This window comes from Sciurus carolinensis, chromosome 1, assembly GCF_902686445.1.
Source record: "Sciurus carolinensis chromosome 1, mSciCar1.2, whole genome shotgun sequence".
Taxonomy (NCBI): Eukaryota; Metazoa; Chordata; class Mammalia; order Rodentia; family Sciuridae; genus Sciurus; species Sciurus carolinensis.
Genome location: NC_062213.1, coordinates 158,557,651 through 158,581,340, shown reverse-complemented (window position 1 = coordinate 158,581,340; position 23,690 = coordinate 158,557,651). Strand labels below are relative to the sequence as shown.

Sequence of the window (23,690 nt, the reverse complement as noted above, 5' to 3'; positions counted from 1 at the left end):
CCTTTTACTTAATTTGCATTTGTGTGATGTATAATTTTCTAGTTATTTAAAAATACTTATAATAGTACATGCTCATGGCTTAAAAAAAATGTAATGCAGAACTTCAGAAAGTAAATTGCAAATGCTTTCCTTTCTATTGCTCCATGTTTCCAGTAATTATTTAAGTTTTCAGAAGTCCTTAATGCTAATTTCCAGTTACCAGTATTTAAAACAGTGTCTACTAGTGTGCTATATAGCTCAGTAGGGTGATTATAGAAAATAATGAACATCACATTTCACAAAGAAGTATATATTGTAAATTTTCACAATATGGAAAAGATAAATGTTTAAGGAGAAAAATGTTTTAACCTCATTTAAAGATTTACAATGTATACATATAATGGAGTACCATATTATCCTTATTAATATGTATAATTTTGGGTTTTATATATAAATTTTAAAATAAATCCAATTCAATTTTTTTTAAATAGTATCTGTTACATGGTGAATACTCCAAATATATTCGTTGGCTAAACAGGAGAGGGGTAGTTGGCTTATTGATTTTGTTTTACTGTACCAGTTCAATGATATAGTAGGTTGATGAAATAAAAAGAAAGCGGTGGCCTGAGGATATAGCTCAGTTCGTACAGTGCTTGTCTGTCAAGCACGATGCCCTGGGTTCAATCCCCAACACCAACAAAAAAAAAAAGAAAGAAAGCTGTATAAATAGTAGCAGAAGTGACATAGCAGCTGAAGAAGTAGAAAGACAAAGAAGCATCATATCTCCAAGTCTGTGTTATTATATCAGATTAATCTATTGCTCTGGTTTCTACCTGTATTTGGCCTATCACTTTATCCAGGTAACACTCAGTTGTAGCCTTCTCTAGATGCTTTCTTTTACTAGATGATTATCATCTGCTTTCTCTCCATTGAAGTGTCTCAGAGGAACCACCTATGAATACTACTGATCTGTTATAGAGAAAGGAGCTTCAAGTAGATTGCTATCAATTCGATGCACATTCTGCCCTTGTCCTCTCAAATTATAATTAAAGAATTCCTTAAAGTAACACCTCAGAATGAAGAAGTTTGAGATAATTTTAGTATTTTCCTTCAATCTCCTTCAATCTAAGTTTTCTCTCCATTCTTAGGTGGGTCTGCTCATCTCATCACTCAGAACAAAAACTTTCAAAATTTGCTGATCTTGATTGCAGTATAAAAATCCATTTTACATCAAAATCCAGTATACTCATATACACAAAAATGCACTCACACAAAAACTGGGTTGGAAATGGCTTCTGACGCAATATTTAACCCTAGCATGCATAACACACTCTTATTTTTGTATGTTGGGTATTAACTTCCCAACTGTTTTCCATTACTACAATGGGTTATGATTGACATGTGAAAAATACTGATTTGATTTGAAGAGGAAGGAACAGCTTTACAAAGAAAATATCCTTGAAGAAAAAGCAATCTTGAATCTATAAATTCATCTCTTAAAACACTGACTACAATTTAGCATAGAAATGAAGTAGGCAGGTCTAAATGTTCTATTCCACATACTGTAGATTATGGTAGTTTAGGTCAGAAAAATTGGGGTGGGAAAGATAAACAAAAGTACACATTCACTCTAAGGAAATTCATAAGTCATCAATGCTTAAGATAAGTCATATCATTACAAATGAGAAATAAGATATAGGTATGAAAGATTAATTTTGATGCATTAATAATGTTAAGGTCAACATTTATATAACTATAATAATAAAACAACAGAGAGAATATAAATTGTTTCTTATTTTTAAAGTTTTCACTTTTATTATTTTTTTAATTGTTATTCTTTCTTAAAATTGGGCTGGGGATATGGTTCAGAGGTAGGGCACTTGCCTAACATGTGCAAGGCCCTGGGTTCAACCCACACTACCACCATTTAAACAAAGAAAAAAATTAGAGTTCTTGAAATCACACTCATGTACATGTATGGTACGATTACTACTTTTCTGAACTAAAACAAAAAGAAATTTATATACAAACATCTTCCCAGAATTCCTACATGACAGAACAATACCTGCTTAAAAAAATTGGTCACTGTGAGAGTAGCAGGTCGAAAGCTGGTCAAGTTGCAAGAATCATCTCCACTTGTTGTCCTTTCAAGTGATCGTCTGCCAACAATACTAGAATTCCTCCTTTCTGACCAAGACCCTTTTCGTTCTACCAAGGGGAAGAGAAAAAGGCACTCATTTTCATAAAATTTTAAATTTAAAGTAGTTTTCCAAACACAAGGAAAACTGGAGCATACTGGAGTAGAGATTAGGAAGAAATCACTTAATCTTTTGGTTCTCTTTTCACAATTGCACCAGAGTAAAAGTAAGACTATACCACACAAGGAGTTATATGTACGACCAAAGATGTACTATAAAAAGCAGCTATGGAGGAGTTACACATTTACAATGATATATTCACCACAATGGAAATTTTAGTCACATGTAATGGTCCCACAGTCTTAGCATTTGAGTTTGAAACAGAACTGAAAGATACCATGCAAAGTCTTAACAAGATAATCAGTTCCTTTTCCTTGTAGTGCTAAAGATTCAACCCAGGGCCTTGTGTTGAATCGATAGATAATTCTATTTAAAACAAGTAGAACTACTAGATTAAAGATAATGATGAAACAGAATATCTCAACAAAACTCTAAAAAAAATAGACCAAATAGACATTTATATTAGACTCTAGTAAGCTAGAACAAAATTATATATTCTTCTCAAGCACTTATAAAACATTCTCTAAGACAATCTGTATAATAAGACATAAGATACGATAAAATTCCAAAGAATCAAAATCATGTAAAATATATCTTCCAAAAACAGTGGAATTTGGGGCTGGGGTTGTAGCTCAGTGGTAGAGTGCTTGCCTAGTACATGTGAGGCACGGGGTTCAAACCTCAGCACCACATAAAAATAAAGAAAATAAAGATATTGTGTCCATCTACAACTAAAATTTTTTTTTAAAATAGAGTTAAACTATAAATCAATAACAGAAGAAAATTTGAGGAATTCACAATTACATGGAAGTGAAATAGCACATTTCCAAATAGCCAGTGGGAAAAGAAGTGAGTATACACAGGAAATTATAAAGTAAGATTATGAAAATAAAAATGAAACATACCAAAACGAGTAGACTATTGCTAAAGCAGTGCTTAGAGGGAAATGTATAGCTATAAATGCATATATTAAAAAGAAACATCTCAAATCAGTAACATAATCTCACACTTTGAGGAACTAGCAAAAAGAAACTAAAACCAAAGAAAGCAGGATACAAAAAAGACAATATCAGAGTGGGAAAAGGTGAAATAGAAACCAGAGAAACAATAGAAAAACAAATCAATAAAGCCAAAAATTGTGAAAAGGAAACATTCACAAGCCTTCAGCTAAATTGATGAAGAAAAATGGAAAAGTTTACTATACTAACTTCATGAATTGAAGAGAGATATGACTACTGAATCTACAGGTTAAAAGGAATATATATCAATATTATAAACAACTATATGCCAATGCTTAGATAACAATTCAAACTTAGATCAAATGGATAAATTTCCAGAGAGAGATAAATTACTAATAAATCTGAGTCAAGATAAAAGAGACAATCTGAATACAACTAAAACAAATGAAGAGGTTTAATTAGTATAGAACTTACCACAAAGAAAAGACCAGGCCACCTAAGTTTTAATGGTGAATTCTTCCAACCTTTCAAAGAAGAACTCATACCAATCCTCCAAGAACTCTTCCAAAACACAGAGGAAAACTTCATAACTCATTCTATCAGGCCATTATTACCCTGACATCAAAACTAGACAGAGGCATCACAAGAAAGAAAACTACAGACCTACAAAGTAAACCATATGAATACAGAAGCAAAATTCCTGAACAAAACACTAGCAAACAGACTCCAATAACACAAGGAAAAGATTATATGCCACAACCAAACAGATCTTTTTACAAGAATTTAAAGTCACTTTAACACCCAAAAAACAATCAGTCAGTGGGGCAAAACATAAAAACTATTTCAAGAGGCAGAAAAAGCATTAGACAAAATTCAATAATCTTTCATGATAAAAACACTGAAAAAAAATAGGAATAAAAGGGAACTTCCTCAACCTACTAAAGCATATCTGCAAAAATCCTACCACAGCCTGTGATGTAGCTAAGTGATAGAGCATATATATGCGTAGCCTGGACTCAATCCCCAGCACCAAAGGAGAAGAGAGAAAAGAAAATCCAACAGCAGAGTACTTGATGATAAAAGACTAAATAGATATGTCCTAAGATCAGGAGTGAAACAAGGATATCCACTCTTGCCACTTCTTCTTACCTTTGTTAGGAGATTCTAGTCAAGACAAATAGAAAAGAAAAATTTTAAAAGGCATCCAGATTAGAAAAGCAAACCTATTTTTATTTGCAAATGACTTAATTTTGCATATAGAAAATCCCAAGGAATCTAGGGGAAAACAAACAACAACTAGAATTAATAAATTTTAAAAATGTTTCACAGCACAAGATCAACATGCAAAAGTCAAGTGTATTTTTGTATACTGGAAATGGTCATTCTGAAAACTAAATTAGGAAGATAATTTCACTTAAAATAGTATCAAAATGCAATAAAATACTTGGGTATAAATGTAATAAGGACAAAAGATACACTGAAAACTATACAACATCAATGAAAAAAACTAACAGATCTAAATAAATGGGGAAAAACATCCCATGCTCCTGGAGTCAAAGATTTAATATCATTAAGATGGCAATAATCTATAAACTGATCTATAGATTCAATACAAGCCCTATAAAAACCTTAGATGTCTATCTACAGAAATTGACAACTACCAAAATTTCATATAAAAATACAAGGAATCAAAATAGTCAAAATAATCTTGAGAAAGGCTAACAAAGTTAGAGGCCCAGTCCTCTCAATTTCACAATTTACTAAAAGCTAAAGTAATACAATATAGTACTGGAATAAGGTTAGACATCTAGATCAGTGGAATAGAACTAAGAGTCCAGAAATAAACTCATACATCTATATTCAATAGATTTTTGACAAATGTGCTAAGTCAATTTAATGGGTAAAAAATAACCTTGTCAACAAATGGTGCAGGTACAAACAAAAAATAATAAAGTTGTACTCTCATAATGTGTATAAAAATTAACTAAAAACTGATCATAAGCCTAAATGTAAGAGCTAAAACTACAAAAGTGTTATAATAAAACATAACAACAAATCTTCTTAATCTTGAGGTAGGTATCAGTTTCTCAGATACAACATCAAAATCACAGTGACAAAAGTAAACAGAAAAATTGGACCTCACCAAAATTCAAAACTTCTGAACTGCAACCAATACCGCCAAGAAAAGAGAATCCAAAATAAGAATCATATATTAGATATGTGATTTGTATCCAGTCTAAGAACTCTTATGATTCAAGGACTAGAAGATGAAAATCCCATTTAAGAATTAGCCATCTATTAAATAATAAAAACACAACAAAGCCATTAAAAATAGACAAAGGATAATAATCTATATTCTTCAAAGAAGATATACAAAAAGTCAATACACATGAAATGATGTACTATTATTAGTTATCGGCAAAAGGCAAATCTAAACCATGATGAGATGCTGCTTCACTTGCACTAGATTGGTTATAATCAAAGAACAGATAATAATAAGTACTAGCAAAGATTTTGGAAAAACTGGAATTTTCATAAATTGTCAGCAAGATTTTTGCAAGTGCAGTCACATTGGAAAATAATCTGGTAATTCCTTAAAAGGTTAAACAGAGAATCATCATATGACCCAGCAATTTAACTCCTAGCTATATATTTAAGAGAAATAAAAACATATGTCCACACAAAAGCTTGTATAGGAATGGTCATTACAGCATTTATTCATAATAATCAAAAAGTGGAAACAACCTATATGGTCATCAAATGACGAACAGATAAACAAAATATTGTTTATTAATAAAATGGATTATCCTTTAGCAAAAAAGAAAAACAGTGATACATACTACAAAGGGAATAAACCTTATGAAAAGAAACTAGCCACAAAAGAATACATAGTAAAATTGCCAGTGTATGAAATGTCTGGCATAGGAAAATCCATAAAAACAAAGTGTATTAATGATGATTTAGAGATGGGTTTGGGAATTAGAAGGGAAGGAGGAGTAACTGCTAACAGGTATGAAAGTGTTTCAAAGATAGATTGTGGTAATTGTTGCAGAACACTGTGAATACAGCAAAAACCATTGTATTATACTTTTTAAATGGGTGCACTATATGATATTCAAATTATATTTCAATAAAAAGTATTAAATGAAAAAGAACACAAAAATTTATTTCTATGCCACATCGTAGAGGGTATAACTAAAACAAGACTATGTAAGAAAAAAAAATTATACATTTAGGAATATTTTATACAAAACATGCTTACCTCCAGTACTGATTTCTACTTCTGTAGAATCTCTTTCTAAACTCCCAGCACTGCTAACAATATTCATCAAATGGATTGCAGTCCAAGCAAAAGGCATGCGATATTTCCCAAGTCTTTGGCAAAACTGATCAGCCTGACTTTTCAGCTTCTCCAATTTTTCCTTATTCTGCAAAACAGAACTTCAAACATGATTAAGCTTGAAAGAAATCAGTTAAAGGTTATTTTATACTATATAAAGGGGTAGGTTAAGAGTTCTCAATTCTCATTAAAGATAGAAAGGCAATCTACACTTTTCAGAGATCAAATAACAATATATTGTCTTAACCACTGAACCATCTCAATTCATTCTATAAAGATATGCCTGAAACAAATACTAAGGTGGCCTGCAAGAGCTTACCAATGGTCCCTAACATACTCTTTCCACAGAGTATACAGGAATGACAGTATTTTACCTTGGAAATTAGGACTGGAAAGAAGTGGAAAACTTACTAGAAGGTAACAACACATATTGCTGTATCTATTATGCTGCCAAAATAAGTTCTTGCTTTAAGATCCTAAACAAGTGTACCTAATGCTATCATGTTATGTAAATATAAAAGGGAAGAATGAAATAAGCTGCTAAATACACTTATGACTTTCATGTAACATACCAAATTTAATTTGTAAAATGACAACCTGGGAAAAGTCAGAATACTTTAACCTGAAATTCAAATATCTAGCCAAGATCAGAGAATATCATGTGCTCATATCTCTCTACATTAGCAGAAAAGGCTCCGTTCTTATTCTGAATCTGAGAAAAATAGAAAACAAAACAACTTCTAGATTTTGGTGGCTTGTCCAATACTTCATGAGCATATCTCTGTTATGTGTTCTAGTAGTAAATCTTGTGCTCAAAGATTCAAGAATCACCTTGTAGCTAACTCATGTATCTGAAATTTGGTATTAATTATTCAACAAATTTCCTAAGTTTACCTAAATTCTCAGAATTAGTCAACTGATGGCAAAACATAGACCATATTTTCTATTTTTACTATATTCCTTTACCACTTGTAGCCACATGGAAGCAAAGAATACTTTTTGCTAGGAAAAGTTCCATAAATACCAATATTTTGTAAATAAAGGAAGTTTTTAATTATTTAAGTTAAACTAAATTAATTTAGTTCCCTTCAAGAAAAAAATTATATTTTTTTAAATAATCAATTAGTTTGGATGTGGGATAGATTTCAAGAACAGCACAGTACATGACACAAGCTAGATGGCAAAGGGAAATGAAAAAGGAAGAGCTAGAAGCTGTGGCACATGCCTGAAATTCCAGCAACTTGGGAGGCTGAGGCAGGAGAATAGCAAGTTTGAGGTCATCTTCAGCAATTTAGTGAGACCCTGTCTCAAAATTTAATAAAATAAAATAAAAAGGGCTGAGGATGTAGCTCAGTAGTTAAGCACCCTTGGATTAAATTCCCATCCTCCCCACTGCCAAAAAAAAAAAAGGAAAAAAGGAAGTAGGACAAAAACAACAAAAATGATATAGTAGTGAAATTCTTTAATATGCACGTTGTATTCACTGCCCCAAATTACAATAGTAATATTGTCAGGGGAATGACATTTTACCTTGGTGGCATCTGCTTCTTTGAAAATCATATATGGTTCTGCACATTCTCCAATGTCTCCTTGCTGCAGGACTTTTTCTAGCTGTCAAAAGGAAAATGTAAAGATTAATTAAGTGTAAAAAAAAAAAATCGCGCTTTCAAGACGCCGCTGTCGCCTGTGGTCGTTCTCTGTCAGCCATGGTCAACCCTGTCGTGTTCTTCGACATCGCCGTCGATGGCGAGCCCTTGGGCCGCGTCTCCTTCGAGCTGTTTGCAGACAAAATTCCAAAGACAGCAGAAAATTTTCGTGCTCTAAGTACTGGAGAGAAAGGATTTGGTTATAAGGGTTCCTGCTTTCACAGAATTATTCCAGGATTTATGTGCCAGGGTGGTGACTTCACACGCCATAATGGCACTGGCGGCAAGTCCATCTATGGGGAGAAGTTTGATGATGAGAACTTTATCCTGAAGCATACAGGCCCTGGCATCTTGTCTATGGCAAATGCTGGGCCAAACACAAACGGTTCTCAGTTTTTCATCTGCACTGCCAAGACTGAGTGGTTGGATGGCAAGCATGTGGTCTTTGGGAAGGTGAAAGAGGGCATGAACATCGTGGAAGCCATGGAGTGCTTTGGGTCCAGGAATGGCAAGACCAGCAAGAAGATCACCATTACCGACTGTGGACAACTCTAATACATTTGACTTGTGTTTATCTTAACCACCAAACCATTCCTCTGTAGCTCAGGAGAGCACCCCTCCACCCCGTATCTGCTCGCAATATCCCATAATCTTTGTGCTCTCGCTGCAGTTCTTTGGGTTCCATATTTTCCTTATTTCCCTCCCAAGTCTAGCTGGATTGCAGAGTTAAATTTATGGATTATGAATAAAAACTAAATGACAAAAAAAAAAAAAAAAATCACTCTAAAGGGGCTGGAGAGATAGCTCAGTCGGTAGAGTGCTTGCCTTGTAAGCACAAGGCCCTGGGTTCGATCCCCAGCACCCAAAAAAAAAAAAAAAAAAAATCACTCTAAAAAATGCAATGAAATATACCAAATATTAACAAAATGACAGCAGAAAATTATATATGATCATCTCAATTCAGAAAAAGCAGCAGATAAAAGTTAACACCCTTTCCTAATAGAAACACTCAAACTAGGAATACAAGGTAAGTACCTCAACATAATAAAGCAAATATATGAAAAACCCACAACTAACATTGTAACCAATGGTGAGTTTTTTCTCTAAATCCAGGAACAAAACAGATGCTCACCCTTGCCTCTGCTACTGAACATAATGCTGAAAGTCAAAGCCAGAGTAATTAGGCAAGAAAGTGGAATAAAAGGCATCTGAATTGGAAAGGAAAAATTAAAATGATCTTAGCAAATGATATGATCTTTTATGTAGCAAATACTTATAGATTTCACCCAAAAAAAAAAAACTATCGAAACTAATAAATAAATTCAACAAATTGCATGCTACCAAACTTACACATTAACAATGAGGAATTGCAAAAGAAAATTAAGAAAAAAATTCCATTTATAACAACATTGAAAAAAAATATTTAGGAGTAAACATAACCAAGAAAGTGAAAAATTTATACACGGAAAGAAATGAAAGTAGACACAAAAAAATGGAAAGGGAGGGGAATTGGAAGGGAGGTTCCTCCCTGGGGCCTATTTCCATATCCTTCACTCTCCACTGGAGCTCATCAATCGTCTGTGATTCAGGAGCCATCTTGGGACTGTGGTGTGGTGGAGCCTACAGAAACTGAAACCCAGATTTGTGAGGTACTCAAAACCTTCAGGGACACTATAAATCTACAGGGTAGAAACGGTACTACATCAGATCCCCATGGCTAGATGGGAAGACACACAAACAAAATGAAAAAAAAAAAAAGTGAATAAAGCACTCCAAACAAACCAGGATGCTCCAATTATAAACTCCATTGACAAACCAGTAGAAGAAATGTCAGAGAAGGAGTTCAGAATATACTTAATAAAACTGCTTCACGACTTTAAGGAGAATACGAAGAGTGAAATCAGGAGAGGGAAGATATCTTAAAGAAAGAGATAAAGATCCTGAGAAGAAATCTAGAAGAAATCTTTGAAATGAAGGAATCTAAACCAAAATGAAAATTCAATAAAAAGTAGTACCAACAGAGGAGACCACTTGGAAGACAGAACTTCAGGCAACGAAGACAAAATACATAATTTTGAAAATAAAGGTGGACCTCGCCTGACCCCTGCACCTACGTCGGTGCCATCATTGGTTGGTTGTAGTCGCGGAGCAAGCTGACAGGTGAGTCAGGACGCTTGCATCGCGGAGATAGCAGGTGGGCACCGAACCCGCCTGCCTTGCAGAGCTGGGCGGTGGGTAGCCAACCTGCCCAAACACCAGGCCAAATACAGACGCCATCACTGAACAACCCCGCCCGACCACCACACTGAGGTTTGTCACCATCACCAAGTTAGCCAGAGGCTTCTTTATAGGCTGGTACAGGCATTTTGAATTATTCCTGAGGGCGTGGGCATCATCATTGGAAGGGTAATTCCCTTCCTGAGACACCTACAGGAGGCTAGAGGACCTTTGACAAGACCCAGGAGCCAAGAAGAGGAGGTATTAAGAGACTTGGGACCAACTCGGAGCCACCGGGGAATATACCCACCTGAAGGCCACCACCCCAAGAAGGCCAGCTTCCCAGGGAAGCACCACATTATCAAGTTCCTCCAAGACTTCAGGCTACTGAAGGCTAAGAGGTGAATTATTGGAAATCTACAGAGACAATATTAGTCAACAGAGAAAATCTGCAATATCCCAGAGTTTCACTACTAGAGGGATAGATACCTGAGCAATATGAGAAAACAAGGGGAAAAAATGTTCCAAACAAACCTAGATGGTATAGCAATAATATCCAATGACAGCATGGCAGAAGAAATGTCAGAAAGAGAGTTCAGAATGTACATAATCAAAACAATCAGGGAAGCAAACAAAGAGATGAAAGAGCAAATGCAGGCATTGAAGGATGAGATGAAAGGGCAAATGCAGGTGTTGAATGACTGCACCAATCGACAGTTAAAAAAGAAAATACAGGAAGCAAAAGATCATTTCAATAAAGAGTTAGAGATATTGGGAAAAAAAAGAAATCCTTGAAATGAAGGAAACAATAAACCAAATTAAGAACTCCATAGAAAGCATAACCAATAGGATAGAACACCTGGAAGACAGAACCTCAATATCAAGGACAAAATATTTAATCTTGAAAACAAAGTTGACCAAACAGAGAAGACAGTAAGAAAACATGAACAGGATCTACAAGAACTATGGGATATCATGAAAAGGCCAAATTTAAGAATTATCGGGATTGAGGAAGGCACAGAGAAACAAACCAAAGGAATGAACAATCTATTCAATGAAATAATATCAGAAAATTTCCCAAATCTGAAGAATGAAATGGAAAATCAAGTTCAAGAGGCTTATAGGACTCCAAATACACAAAATTACAATAGACCCACACCAAGGCACATTATAATGAAAATACCTAACACAAAATAAGACAGAATTTTAAAAGCTGTGAAAGAAAAGAATCAAATTACATTCAGGGGGAAACCAATACGGATATCAGCAGATTTTTCAATCCAGACCCTAAAAGATAGAAGGGCCTGGAACAACATTTTTCAAGTTCTGAAAGAAAATGGATACCAACCAAGAATCCTATACTCAGCAAAATTTACCTTCAGATTTGACAACGAAATAAAATCCTTCCATGACAAACAAAAGCTAAAAGAATTTACAAAAAGAAAGCCAGCATTACAGAAGAGTCTCAGCAAAATATTCCATGAGGAATAGATAAAAAACAACGATGTAAATCAGCAAAGGGAGGAACTACCCTAAAGCAACAGTCAAATAAAGGAGAAATCAAGTCATGTCCAAAAAAAAAAAAAAAAAAAAATGAGCCAAATGACTGGGAATACAAATCATATCTCAATAATAACCCTGAATGTTAATGACCTGAACTCATCAATCAAACGATACAGACTGGCAGATTGGATTAAAAAGAAAGATCCAAAAATTTGCTGCCTGCAAGAGACTCATAGAAAGAGATACCCACAGACTAAAGGTGAAAGGATGGGAAAAAACATACCATGCACATGGACACAGCAAAAAAGCCAGAGTATCCATCCTCATATCAGATAATGTGGACTTCAAGCCAAAGTTAGTCAGAAGGGATAAAGAAGGACATTTCATACTGCTTAAGGGAAGCATAAATCAGTAAGACATAACAACCATAAACATCTATGCCCCAAACAGTGGCTCATCCATGTATGTCAAACAAATCCTTCTCAACTTCAGAAATCAAACAGACCACAACACAATAATACTAGATGATTTTAACACACCTCTCTCACCACTGGACAGATCCTCCAAATGAAAATTGAACAAAGAAACCATAGATCTCAAAACACAATCAATAATTTAAAGACTTAATGGATATTTATAGAATATACCATCCAACAGAGTAAATACACTTTCCTCTCAGCAGCACATGGATCTTTCTCTAAAATAGACCATATATTATGCCACAAAGCTACTGTTAGCAAATACAAGAAGATAGAAGGCGCTGACCCCTCTCACTACTGCGTTGCTGCTGGCTGCGGAGCTTGCAGTCTGTGCCTTCTATTACCTAGGCTCGGCCGGAGACCTTCTCCAGCGCCACCAAGAGGTTGAAGGAGGCCCGCGCTGGGGTCCCCTCCGAGCCTTCGCTGCTCACGCCGGAGGTGGCACGGGGCTCCGTGGCACTGGGCCGGCGCCAAGGTCAAGAGCCTGGAGGGCGGCGGGGTGGACTACCACCTGCTGATGATGTTCACCAAAGCCGAGCACAATGCCTCACTTCAGGCCAAGGCCCAAGTCACGTTGCGCTCGCTGCTGCTTCTTGCCATGTTCGAGGTGCACGAGGTGCTTAACCTGCACTTCGTGAGCGCGGAGGCCAACCGCAAGGTGGCCAAGGCCCTGCTGCAGGAGCTGCTGGTCCGGCAGGGGCCGCCCCCAACACACTAGCGCGAAGAAGCACCTCCGCAAGCCCATAGGGAGATCCCAGGAGCTGCTGACACCTGCCACCAGCTTCAAGTGCAAGGGCATTTGAGCATTTTGACCAGGATCACCAGGTGTCTGAGTGGCGTCCTAAATGTGGACCCCGGACTGTGCTTTGCTGATGGAACACTCTGCCTCTCGAGTCTCTGACAGCCCATCGCTGGAGAGAGTCCAGCCTAACTGTATGCCCATGCGTAGGACAATAACTGTGTGGGAGGTCATCTTCCACAATGTTGCCGATGTTGCCGCACTGACGGACAAGCTCTTCCCCGTGGTAGAGGCCATGCAGAAACACTTCAGCGCTGATTCAGGGACCTACTACAGTGACTCCATCTTCTTCCTCTCAGTTGCCATGCATCAGATCATGCCCAAAGAGATCCTCCGGATCATTCAACTAGACCTCGATCTGAAGTACAAGACTAATATCCGGGAGTTATTCGAAGAGTTTGACAATTTCCTCCCAGGTGCTGTCATTGGCATAGCCAAAGAGATGCAGCCAGTGTACAGGCACACATTCTGGCAGTTCCGCCACGAGAACCCCACGACCAGGGTGGGGGGCCCTCCCCGCAATGGGCTCCCTGGCTTCAACAGCGGGGTGATGCTGCTGAACCTGGAGGCCATGCGCCAGTCCACACTCCACAGTTGCCTGCTGGAGCCCACCCACGTGCAGCAGCTGGCCAGCAAGTACCACTTCGGCGGCCACCTCGGGGACCAGGACTTCACCATGATCCGCATGGAGCACCCCGAGCTCTTCCACGTTCTGGGCTGCACCTGGAACCGGCATCTGTGCACCTGGTGGAGGGACCACAGCTACAGCAACGTCTTTGAGGCCTACTTCCGCTGTGTGGGCTACGTCAAGATCTACCATGGGAACTGCAACACCCCCATCCCCGATGCCTAGGTGCATTTGTCCTGCCTGTTTCTGAACTGGGGCAGGCCTCAGGGAAGTATCAACTCCTGGAAGGACTCTGCAGAGACATCCTCCAGGATCATGCTGCTGCAGATCCTTCACCTGGCTGGTCACTGTCCTGAGGCCGCCCAATGAAGACTGGCCTTTGCGTTACTGGTGCTCAGGACCTTTTACCTTCAGGGGACCAGGAATCAAGAAGCATGAACACATAGATATCTTCTTGTCGGCTAGTAAACAGCATATGAAGAGAAGGAAGGAAAGAGAAAGTGGTGCCCAGGTCCCCAAGGGACCAAATCCTTTGAGAAATTGCCTTTCTTGGACCAAATATAAATTTAAATTGGCAGGCTTCTATTTTGTGCGAAAGAACAAACAGTACCACTGTAGTTCCCACTGAGCTCTGAAGGAGTGAGTTAAGCAGTCCAGAGCTTAAGCTTCTGAAGGAGCCTCGACCTTCCACATCCTGACCCCAGGAGCTGTGCGCTCCCTCAAGACACCTGCATGGCTTGACATAGGCTTCAAGACTGCCACCTCTCTGGGGAAGGCCTCCAGGGCCAGCTGGGGCCCACATAAAATCTCCTTGCTGTGCCATTTACAGCTTTATCTCCCAATCACGTCACAGAACCCCATTATCCCTTATCCATCCAAACCAACTCCAGGTGACCAGATTGTACTAAGAAGTCAAATCCACTATCAAAGAACAGAGACTGGCCACCCCAAGGACATGCAGTGCCATCGTGAGGCCTAGGAAGACTCATTCCAAAGAGTAGCCCAGCAGTTCCCAGGTGCAACTGAGTGTGCTCAGAATGGGTGTTGCTCAGAGGCTTCTAATTATTCTAGTTTCTCTGTTAAAAAAAAAAAAAAGAAATCATTGTACTTTCCTGTCATGTCACACCAGACCCTGTACCTGAGTAAACATGAAAGTGCTTTTCTTTCCTCTTGTGAGCGCTTCTCCTGTAGGTAAGTTGCAGGCCCTACCGGCCCATTTTGTAGTCGAACTGATGTCATTGGGCAAGAAACGTTGTGGGATTTTCATTTTATTTTAATTTTGTTTACTTTTAATTTCTTTTCATCGTGGGTGAGAATAGCTAATAAATAATCTTTGAGGGAAAACAAAAGAAGATAGAGATAATACCTTGTATTCTATCAGATCATAATGGATTGAAATTAGAAATAAATGACAGAGTAAAAAACAGAAACTACTCCAACACCTGGAGATTAAACAATACGCTATTGTAAGATGAATGGATAACAGAAGATATCAAGAAGGAAATTAAAAAATTCTTAGAGGTAAATGAGAACAAAGAAACAACATATCAAAATCTCTGGGACACTATGAAAGCAGTTCTTAGAGGAAAATTTATTTCATGGAGCACATTCAATAAAAGAAGAAAAAATCAACAAATAAACAACCTGACACTACTGCTCAAAGCCCTAGAAAAAGAAGAACAGAGCAACCAACACCAAAAGTAGCAGAAGACAGGAAACAGTTAAAATCAGAGCTGAAATCAACGAAATTGAAACAAAAGAAACAATAGAAAAAATTGACAAAATAAATAGTTGGTTCTTTGAAAAAATAAACAAAATTGATAAACCCTTAGCCACACTAACAGAAGAAGAGAGAAAACCCAAATTACTAAAATTCAGAAAGAACAAGGAAATATCACAATAGACACGATTGAAATACAAAAAATAATTAGAAGCTATTTTGAAAATCTATACTCCAACAAAATAGAAAATCTCGAAGACATCAACAGCTTTCTAGAGACATATGAATTAACTAAACTGAACCAGGAGGACATACACAATTTAAATAGATCAATTTCAAGTAATGAAATAGAAGAAGTCATCAAAAGTCTACCAACAAAGAAAAGTCCGGGACCAGATGGGTTCTCAGCAGAGTTCTACAAAACCTTTAAAGAAGAGCTCATTCCAATACTTCTCAAAGTATTTCATGAAATAGAAGAGGAGGGAACCCTCCCAAACTCATTCTATGAAGCCAGTATCACCCTGATACCTAAACCAGACAGAGACACATTGAGGAAAGAAAATTTCACACCAATATCCTTAATGAACATTGATGCAAAAATTCTCAAAAAATCTTAGCAAATCGCATACAAAAATATATTAAAAGATAGTGCACCACGATCAAGTGGTTTTTATCCCAGGGATACAAGGTTGGTTCAACATCCGGAAATCAATAAATGTAATTCACCATATCAACAGACTTAAAGTTAAGAATCACATGATTACTTCAATAGATGCAGAAAAAGCATTTGATAAAATACAGCATCCCTTCATGCTCAAAACACTGGAAAAAATAGTGATAGTGGGAACATTCCTTAACATTGTAAAGGCCATCTATGCTAAGCCCATGGCGAATATCATTCTAAATGGTGAAAAACTGAAAGCATTCCCCCTAAAAACTGGAACAATGCCCTCTTTCACCACTTCTATTCAACATTGTCCTCGAAACTCTAGCCAGAGCAATTAGACAGACCAAGGAAATTAAAGGGATATGAATAGGAAAAGAAGAACTCAAACTATCCCTATTTACTGATGACATGATTATATATTTAGAGGAACCAGAAATTTCCACCAGAAAACTTTTAGAACTCATAAGTGAATTCAGTAAAGTAGCAGGATATAAGATTAATGTTCATAAATCCAATGCATTTTTTATACATAAGTGATGAATCTTCAGAAAGAGAAGTTAGGAAAACTACCCCATTCACAATAGCTTCGAAAAAAATAAATACTTGGGAATCATTCTAACAAAAGAGGTGAAAGACCTCTATGATGAGAACTACAGAACACTAAAGAAAGAAATTCAAGAAAACCTTAGAAGATGGAAAGATCTCCCATGTTCTTGGATAGGAAGAATTAATATTGTCAAAATGGCCATACTACCAAAAGTGCTATATAGATTCAATGCAATTCCAATTAAAATCCCAATGACGTACCTTACAAAAATACAGCAAGCAATTATGAAATTCATCTGGAAGAATAAGAAACCCAGAATATCGAAAGCAATCCTTAGCAGGAAGAGTGAAGCAGGGGGTATCACAATACCAGACCTTCAAATATACTACAAAGCAATAGTAACAAAAATGGCATGGTATTGGCACCAAAATAGACAGGTAGATCAATGGTACAGAATAGAGGACACAGACACAGACCCAAATAAATACAATTTTCTCATATTAGACAAAGGAGCCAAAAATATGCAATGGAGAAAAGATAGCCTCTTCAACAAATGGTGCTGGGAAAACTGGAAATCCATATGCAACAGAATGAAACTAAACCCCTATCTCTCAACCTGCACAAAAATCAACTCAAAATGGATAAAGGACCTTGAAATCTGACCAGAGACCCTGAATCTTATAGAAGAAAAAGTAGGTCCAAATCTTCAACTTGTTGGCTAAGGATCAGACTTCCTTAACAGGACTCCAATAGCTCAAGAAATAAAAGCAAGAATCAACATCTGGGACGGATTCAAACTAAATAGCTTTTTCTCAGCAAAGGAAACTATCAGCAATGTAAAGAGAGAGCCTACAGAGTGGGAGAAAATCTTTGCCACTCATACTTCAGATAGAGCACTAATTTCCAGAAAATACAAAGAACTCAAAAAAACTACACAAAGAATACAAATAACCCAATCAACAAATGGGCTAAGGAAATGGACACTTCACATAAGATCTACAAGCAATCAACAAACATATGAAAAAATGTTCAACATCTCTAGTAATAAGAGAAATGCAAATCAAAACTACCATCTCACCTCAATTAGAATGGTGATTATCAAGAATACAAGCAACAATAGGTGTTGGAGAGGATGTGGGGAAAAAGGTACACTCATACATTACTGGTGGGGCTGCAAATTAGTGCAGCCACTCTGGAAAGCAGTGTGGTGATTCCTTAGAAAACTTGGAATGGAACCACCATTTGACCCTGCTATACCCTATAGTTCTCAGCCTATACCCAAAGGATTTCAAATCAGCATACTACAGAAATACAGCCACAACAATGTTCATATGTACATAGCTGCTCAATTCACAATAGCCAGATTGTGGAACCAACCTAGATGCTCCTCAATTGATGAATGGATAAAGAAACTGTGGTATATTTATATTTTTATATATATATATATATATATTATATATTATATATTATATATTATATATATTATATAATATATATATTATGGAATATTACTCAGCCATAAAGAATAATAAAGTTATGGCATTTGCAGGCAAATGGATGCAGTTGGAGAATATCATGCTAAGTGAGATAAGCCAATCTCAAAAAAACCAAATGATCTCACTGATAAGCAGATGATGACACATATAGGCAGTAGGAAGGGGGCAAGAATGGAGGAAGGAAGGACTCTGTAGAGGGATAAGAGGAGTGGGAGTGGTGGGGGGAGGGAAAAATAATAACAGAATGAATCAAAAACTATTATCCTGGGTAAATGTATGATTACACAAATGGTATGCCTCTACTTCATGTACAAACAGAGAAACAAGATGTATCCCATTTGTTTACAATAAAAACGAATTAAAAAAAAGTAGTATCACTAAAAAAAAATTTTTAAATTTGGAAAAAGTAAATTAAAAATTCTAATTTTCAAAAAAGTGCTCATGTCTGCTTACACCCCCCAAAAGAAGAAAGAGGTATGATATTAAAATACATACTAATTATATTAATTTTAACAGGGCAACATTTATAAGCACATAGTAGACTGCCACACCGTAATTTCTATTTTGCGTTTTGACTTCTGAAAATCTTTCAGAGAGTTCATTTTAAATGACCTTTTGGGGGCTGGGGTTGTGGTTCAGTGGTAGAGTGCTTGCCCAGCCTGTGTGAGGCACTGGGTTCAATTCTCAGCACCACATATTAATAAATGAATAAAATAAAAGTCCATCAACAACTAAAAAAAATTTTTAAATGATCGTTTTTCATGATCATGTTCAATAGGTCATACAGTTAGATTTGTCAGTTTATCTTTGCTCATAGTTGATTTAAGAATGCTTGTTATTAATTTTACTTTCAAAGGTTAATCTGATGAAGCAACAATATCCAAATTGCTAGGAAGTATCTTCCACATTCTGGAAGAGCATAATAAAATTTTTATCTCACAATGAATTAATTCCACAAACTAAAAATAAACAAATAAATAAATAAGAAAAGAAAGGTGACCACACAGAGAAGATGATAAATTGCATGACATTCCCTCACCCAGACACAATGCCTGAACAGCAGCTGCTGAAGCCAATGCAGTGGAGCTACTGTGACTACTTCTGGGCTGATAAGAAAGACCCCCAAGGCAATGAAGGCAATGGCACCATGGCAGGGTTCAACCTGCTGCTCCAAAGCAACTGACGGGCAAACAAATGCAGAAAGAAATGTCTGAATTCGTCCGAGAGAGGATAAAGATTGAAGAAGAATAAGCAAAGAACTTGGCTAAGCTCTCTCAGAACTCCTTGGCTACACAGGAGGAAGGCTCCCTGGGAGAAGCATGGGCTCAGGTGAAGAAGAGCCTGGCAGATGAAGCAGAAGTTCATCTCAAGTTCTCTGCAAGCTTCACAGCGAGGTAGAGAAGTCCCTAATGAACTTTCATGAGAACTTCAAGAAAGACATGAAAAAGCGTGACCACCATATCGCTGACCTCCACAAGCAACTCGCCAGCTCCTATGCATTGGTGGAGAAGGCCTGGAAAACCCTCGTAGAGCAGCAGAGAGACCTGGAGATGAAGACCCAGCAGCTGGAGCTCAAGCTGAGCAAGAAGACGGAGGAGGACATCAAGAAGGCACAGAGGAAGTCCACAGGCTGGTGATGACCTCATGCGCTGTGTGGGCCTCTACAACCAGGCCCAGTCCACGTGGTTTGAAGAGATGGTGACCACCACTTTGGAGCTGGAGCGGCTGGAAGTGGAGAGGGTGGAGATGTTCCAGCAACATTTGTGCCAGTACATACAGCTGCAGCACAAGACGAACATGTTCAACCAAAGCACAGTTCAGCCCGTGGACCAACTGCTTCGAAAAGTGGACCCGGCCAAAGACAGAGAGCTCTGGGTCATAGAGCACAAAATGGGCAACATTCACCCTGTAGACATGGAGATCTAGACACGCCTGTGTGGCCCTGGGGGTCCTGCCCAGGCGAGGGGCTGCGTGTCCCACGGAGAGGAGATGGTGTCTCCTGTTGGGTGAAGCTGCCCTCCCACCCACTCTCCTGTCCACTGAGGAGAGAGGAGAGAGCTGGCAATTCCAGAAGGGTGATCTGGATGGCCCAGCTGGGGGATCCCAAATATTCCCAGGCCAAGAAGACAGACCTGCAACCCTGCCCTTGTCTCCAAGACTGAACCCCCCTAAGCCCCATGCCATGCTTGTTGCTCTGAGAACAAACTGAGGCTGGAACTTTGTGGTCCCTGCTGAGTTCCATAGGGGTGGCCATAACACACTTGTGCCCTTGGGTGCCCGAAGGCCCATCCTCCAACTGGTCCCTTTATCTCCTTAGGGGCTTTGGAAGATCAGGGAAGGGCCGCCTCTGCCTCCAAGCCAATGTCAGGATCAGACTCATGGATAGAAGGTGCCACCAGTTCAGTCTGCACCTAGAATCCTTTACAGCCCTCTATTTTTCTCATTGTATTCTGGGAGCCCAAATCTAGCTTTTCTTGGCCACTTTTCATCCCCATGAGTCTTGGGAAGGCCTGTTTTCTCTCTTCCCAGACCAACCCTGCCTAGAGAGGTCAGGATGGAACTACCTCATTCGGCAAATTAGCCCCAAGTCGGAGCACTGAATCATGGTTCCTATCAGACCAGGCATCATCTCTGAAGTCTCTGGAAATCCCAATCCATCCATGCCTCAGCTGCTTTCTCAAGGCAGTCCCCACCCTGTCACCCCTGTCCAGTCTCACTAGAGGGAGCTTTCCAACATTCTCATCCAGCAAGACCTCCTTCAATTCTGTGCATGTCCAAAGGCTTTGAGGGATGGATACCAGCTCACCTAAGAAACCAGATGGGTTCTGTCTGCCATGGTGTCCTGTCCAACACTGGGCTACCTTGACCACCACTCTCCCAGGCTGCCCACCATGGGCTTAATGGGGCTGGGTCAGTCCCACATGAGAGACAGATTAGGGCAAGTCCCTTTGTAATTCCCCATATGGCTCCATGTGCTTATGCATGAGGGGGTTTGGACTGCTGTCCCTTGTATGGGCACTGTAGACTTTCATGGCCATAGGAGTTCTTTGCTATCCAGGTGTGTCCCACCACCTGGGCCTCCTTCCTCTGAACTTTCCAGAGCCCAATGCTAAGCCCTCCTTGGTGCCAGCACCTCCTTTCCCTCTGTCCATCTTCCCTGGAGAAGCCTGGGCCACATGTGATTCGGGAAGATTTTCAACACTGCCACTGGGTTCAGCCCGTCACTTCCTTTCTCTACTACTGCAAACATGATCACCATGTTAACCTAGAGAATCAGCCTGAGGGGACTGGGAGAAAAAATTGACATAGTGAGCAAAGAACAAATTCTAGCCAGAAACCCATGCTCTGAGGGTCCATCTTTCTTCATCTTTCCATCAGTGACTTTGGATTGACCCTTCCATCTCCCATGGGGGCAGAATTCTATGAGCACAATTCATTGATCTTTCCCTCAGTTTTACATGCTAATAGTGGATAACATTCATCTTGAATCTCTCAGCATCTCTTCCATTAAATTGGAATTGCTTTCTCATTAAAAAAAAAAAAAATGGAAAGATACTCCATGGATATGGACTGAAAGACTTAATAACATTAGGATGCCAATAATACCCAAAGTAATCTAATGTTAATGAAATCCCTATCAAAATTCCAATAAGGTGTTTTGCAGAAATAGGAAAATCCATCCTAATAATCAGAAGGAATTTCAAAAGAATCTGAATCATCAAAACAAACTCAGGGGAAATATAAAAAAAGAACAAGTTGAAAGTCTCACATTTGCAGGTATGAAAATTTATTGCAAAGCTAGAGTAATCAAAACAATATGGTACTAGAATAAAGACAGAGAATGGAATAAAATAGAAAGTTCAGATATGCACTTCATATATATGGTCAAATGATTTTAGACAAGAGTACCAAGACCACTCAATAGAGAAAAGATAATTTTTTCAACAAACATTGTAGAAAGCTGGACATCCAAATGTAAACGAATAAAGCTGGACCTTACCTTACACCATAATTACCTTACCCCAAAATTAAGTCAAAATGCCAAATTACATCTTGTGCATGTACAAATGTCACAGTGAATCCCACTATTATTATGTACCAATATAAAACTAACAACAAAAAAAGAAAATCTGCAGTGACTTTGTCATATAAGGCAAGTCAGAGAACAATACCACAATAAAATGGATATATACATGTCACACTCTGTATGAATGGGGAATGAGTGTGTTTTTGAGGATTTAGTATAATAGAATATAAATAGTAATGAAGTCAGTAAGTTTGTCAGTGGCCAGATACTAACTATATGGCTTCATAAAATAAACAGTGTGGAATTTACCCTGACAATGTTATGCGCATTTTGAACGAAACCTGTTTTTCATAACAGAAAATGAGTGATATATTCGTAAAATATATTTTCTCAAGCACTGCATACTTAACAACTCCATACCCTTTCACTTACGCCTATGTAGATAAAACAAATTCTGTTCTACTTAAGGAGTTTCTATCAAGTAATACAAAAGCAATAATAAAAAATTAAGTCAAATGGATCAAAGACTTAAATATCAGATTTAAAACCAAGCCAAGCATGGTGGCACACATCTGTAATCCCAGTGGCTCAGAAGGCTAAGGCAGGAGGATTGCAGCTTCAAAGCCAGCCTCAACAAGTTAGCAGGACCCTATCTTAAAATAAAAACTTGAAAAGGGTAGGGACATGGCTCAGCCCTTAAAAAAGAACTGGATACACCCTGGGTTGAAATCCTGATATCCAAAAAAAAAAAAAAAAAAAAAAAAAAAAAAAACAGACTTTAAACCATAAGCCTCAATTATAAAATGCAGGGGAAAACTTCATGACATTGGACTTGGAAATAAGTTCTTAAAATATGACATAAAAGCACAAACAGTACAAGTAGACAGATAAATTGGATAACACTGAAACTTACATTTACTATATCAAAGGACAAAATAAACAGAATGAAAAGAATAGGTACAGAATGAGATAAAATATCTGCATAGCATACATCTGACAACAAGTTAATTTCAACAATATATAAAGAACTCCTACAACTCAACAACAACAACAAAAACTTGATTAACCTACAGGCAAAGAACTTGGACAGATGCTTTTCCAAAGAATTTACACAAATGGTCAACATATGAAAATATGCTCAACATCACACATTAGAGAGATGCAAATCACAATGAGATTATCTCACATCCATCAGGATGGCAGCTAACAACACAGAAAAAAAGTGAGGATGTGGAGAAACTGAAACCCTTGTGTACTATTGATAGGAATATAAAATGGTAAAGTCACTAAGAAAAGCAAAATGGAGTTTCCTCAAAAGTTAAAAATAGAATTAATATAGAATCCAATAATTCTATTTCCAGGTATAGAGTCAAAAGAACTGAAAGCAAGGACTCAAACAGATATTTATATACCAATACTCACAAT

The 23,690-nt window shown here is 37.9% G+C and overlaps 3 protein-coding genes across 11 annotated transcripts in view; 2 read left to right on the top strand and 1 right to left on the bottom strand.

Annotated features, from left to right (window-relative positions):
• Positions 1 to 23,690, bottom strand: part of Dock7 (dedicator of cytokinesis 7) — a 226,457-nt gene that overhangs the window by 163,591 nt on the left and 39,176 nt on the right. For all 9 annotated transcript variants that reach the window (XR_007108752.1, XM_047552901.1, XM_047552908.1 and 6 more), the window contains exons 10-12: positions 8,067 to 8,147; positions 6,459 to 6,624; positions 2,045 to 2,187 (exon numbers count right to left, since the gene is read on the bottom strand). Coding sequence is in view for 8 of the 9 variants with exons in the window: in XM_047552901.1 (XP_047408857.1) it covers positions 2,045 to 2,187; positions 6,459 to 6,624; positions 8,067 to 8,147 (390 nt within the window). In the remaining variant the exon portion in view is untranslated. The remainder of the gene's footprint in view (positions 1 to 2,044; positions 2,188 to 6,458; positions 6,625 to 8,066; positions 8,148 to 23,690) is intronic.
• Positions 8,243 to 8,830, top strand: LOC124984868 (peptidyl-prolyl cis-trans isomerase A-like). Its single transcript, XM_047552964.1, has one exon. It carries the CDS (start codon positions 8,243 to 8,245, stop codon positions 8,735 to 8,737), a length of 495 nt encoding a protein of 164 aa, XP_047408920.1. The 3' UTR covers positions 8,738 to 8,830.
• Positions 9,338 to 14,033, top strand: LOC124990173 (xyloside xylosyltransferase 1-like). Its single transcript, XM_047559910.1, is given in 5 exon segments — positions 9,338 to 9,358; positions 12,657 to 12,736; positions 12,738 to 12,845; positions 12,847 to 13,098; positions 13,286 to 14,033. Coding segments are annotated over 5 exon segments (1,209 nt in total).

Bases quoted from the DNA above. Each gene is read 5' to 3' on its own strand.
- LOC124984868 (XM_047552964.1), top strand. From the start codon at position 8,243: ATGGTCAACCCTGTCGTGTTCTTCGACATCGCCGTCGATGGCGAGCCC.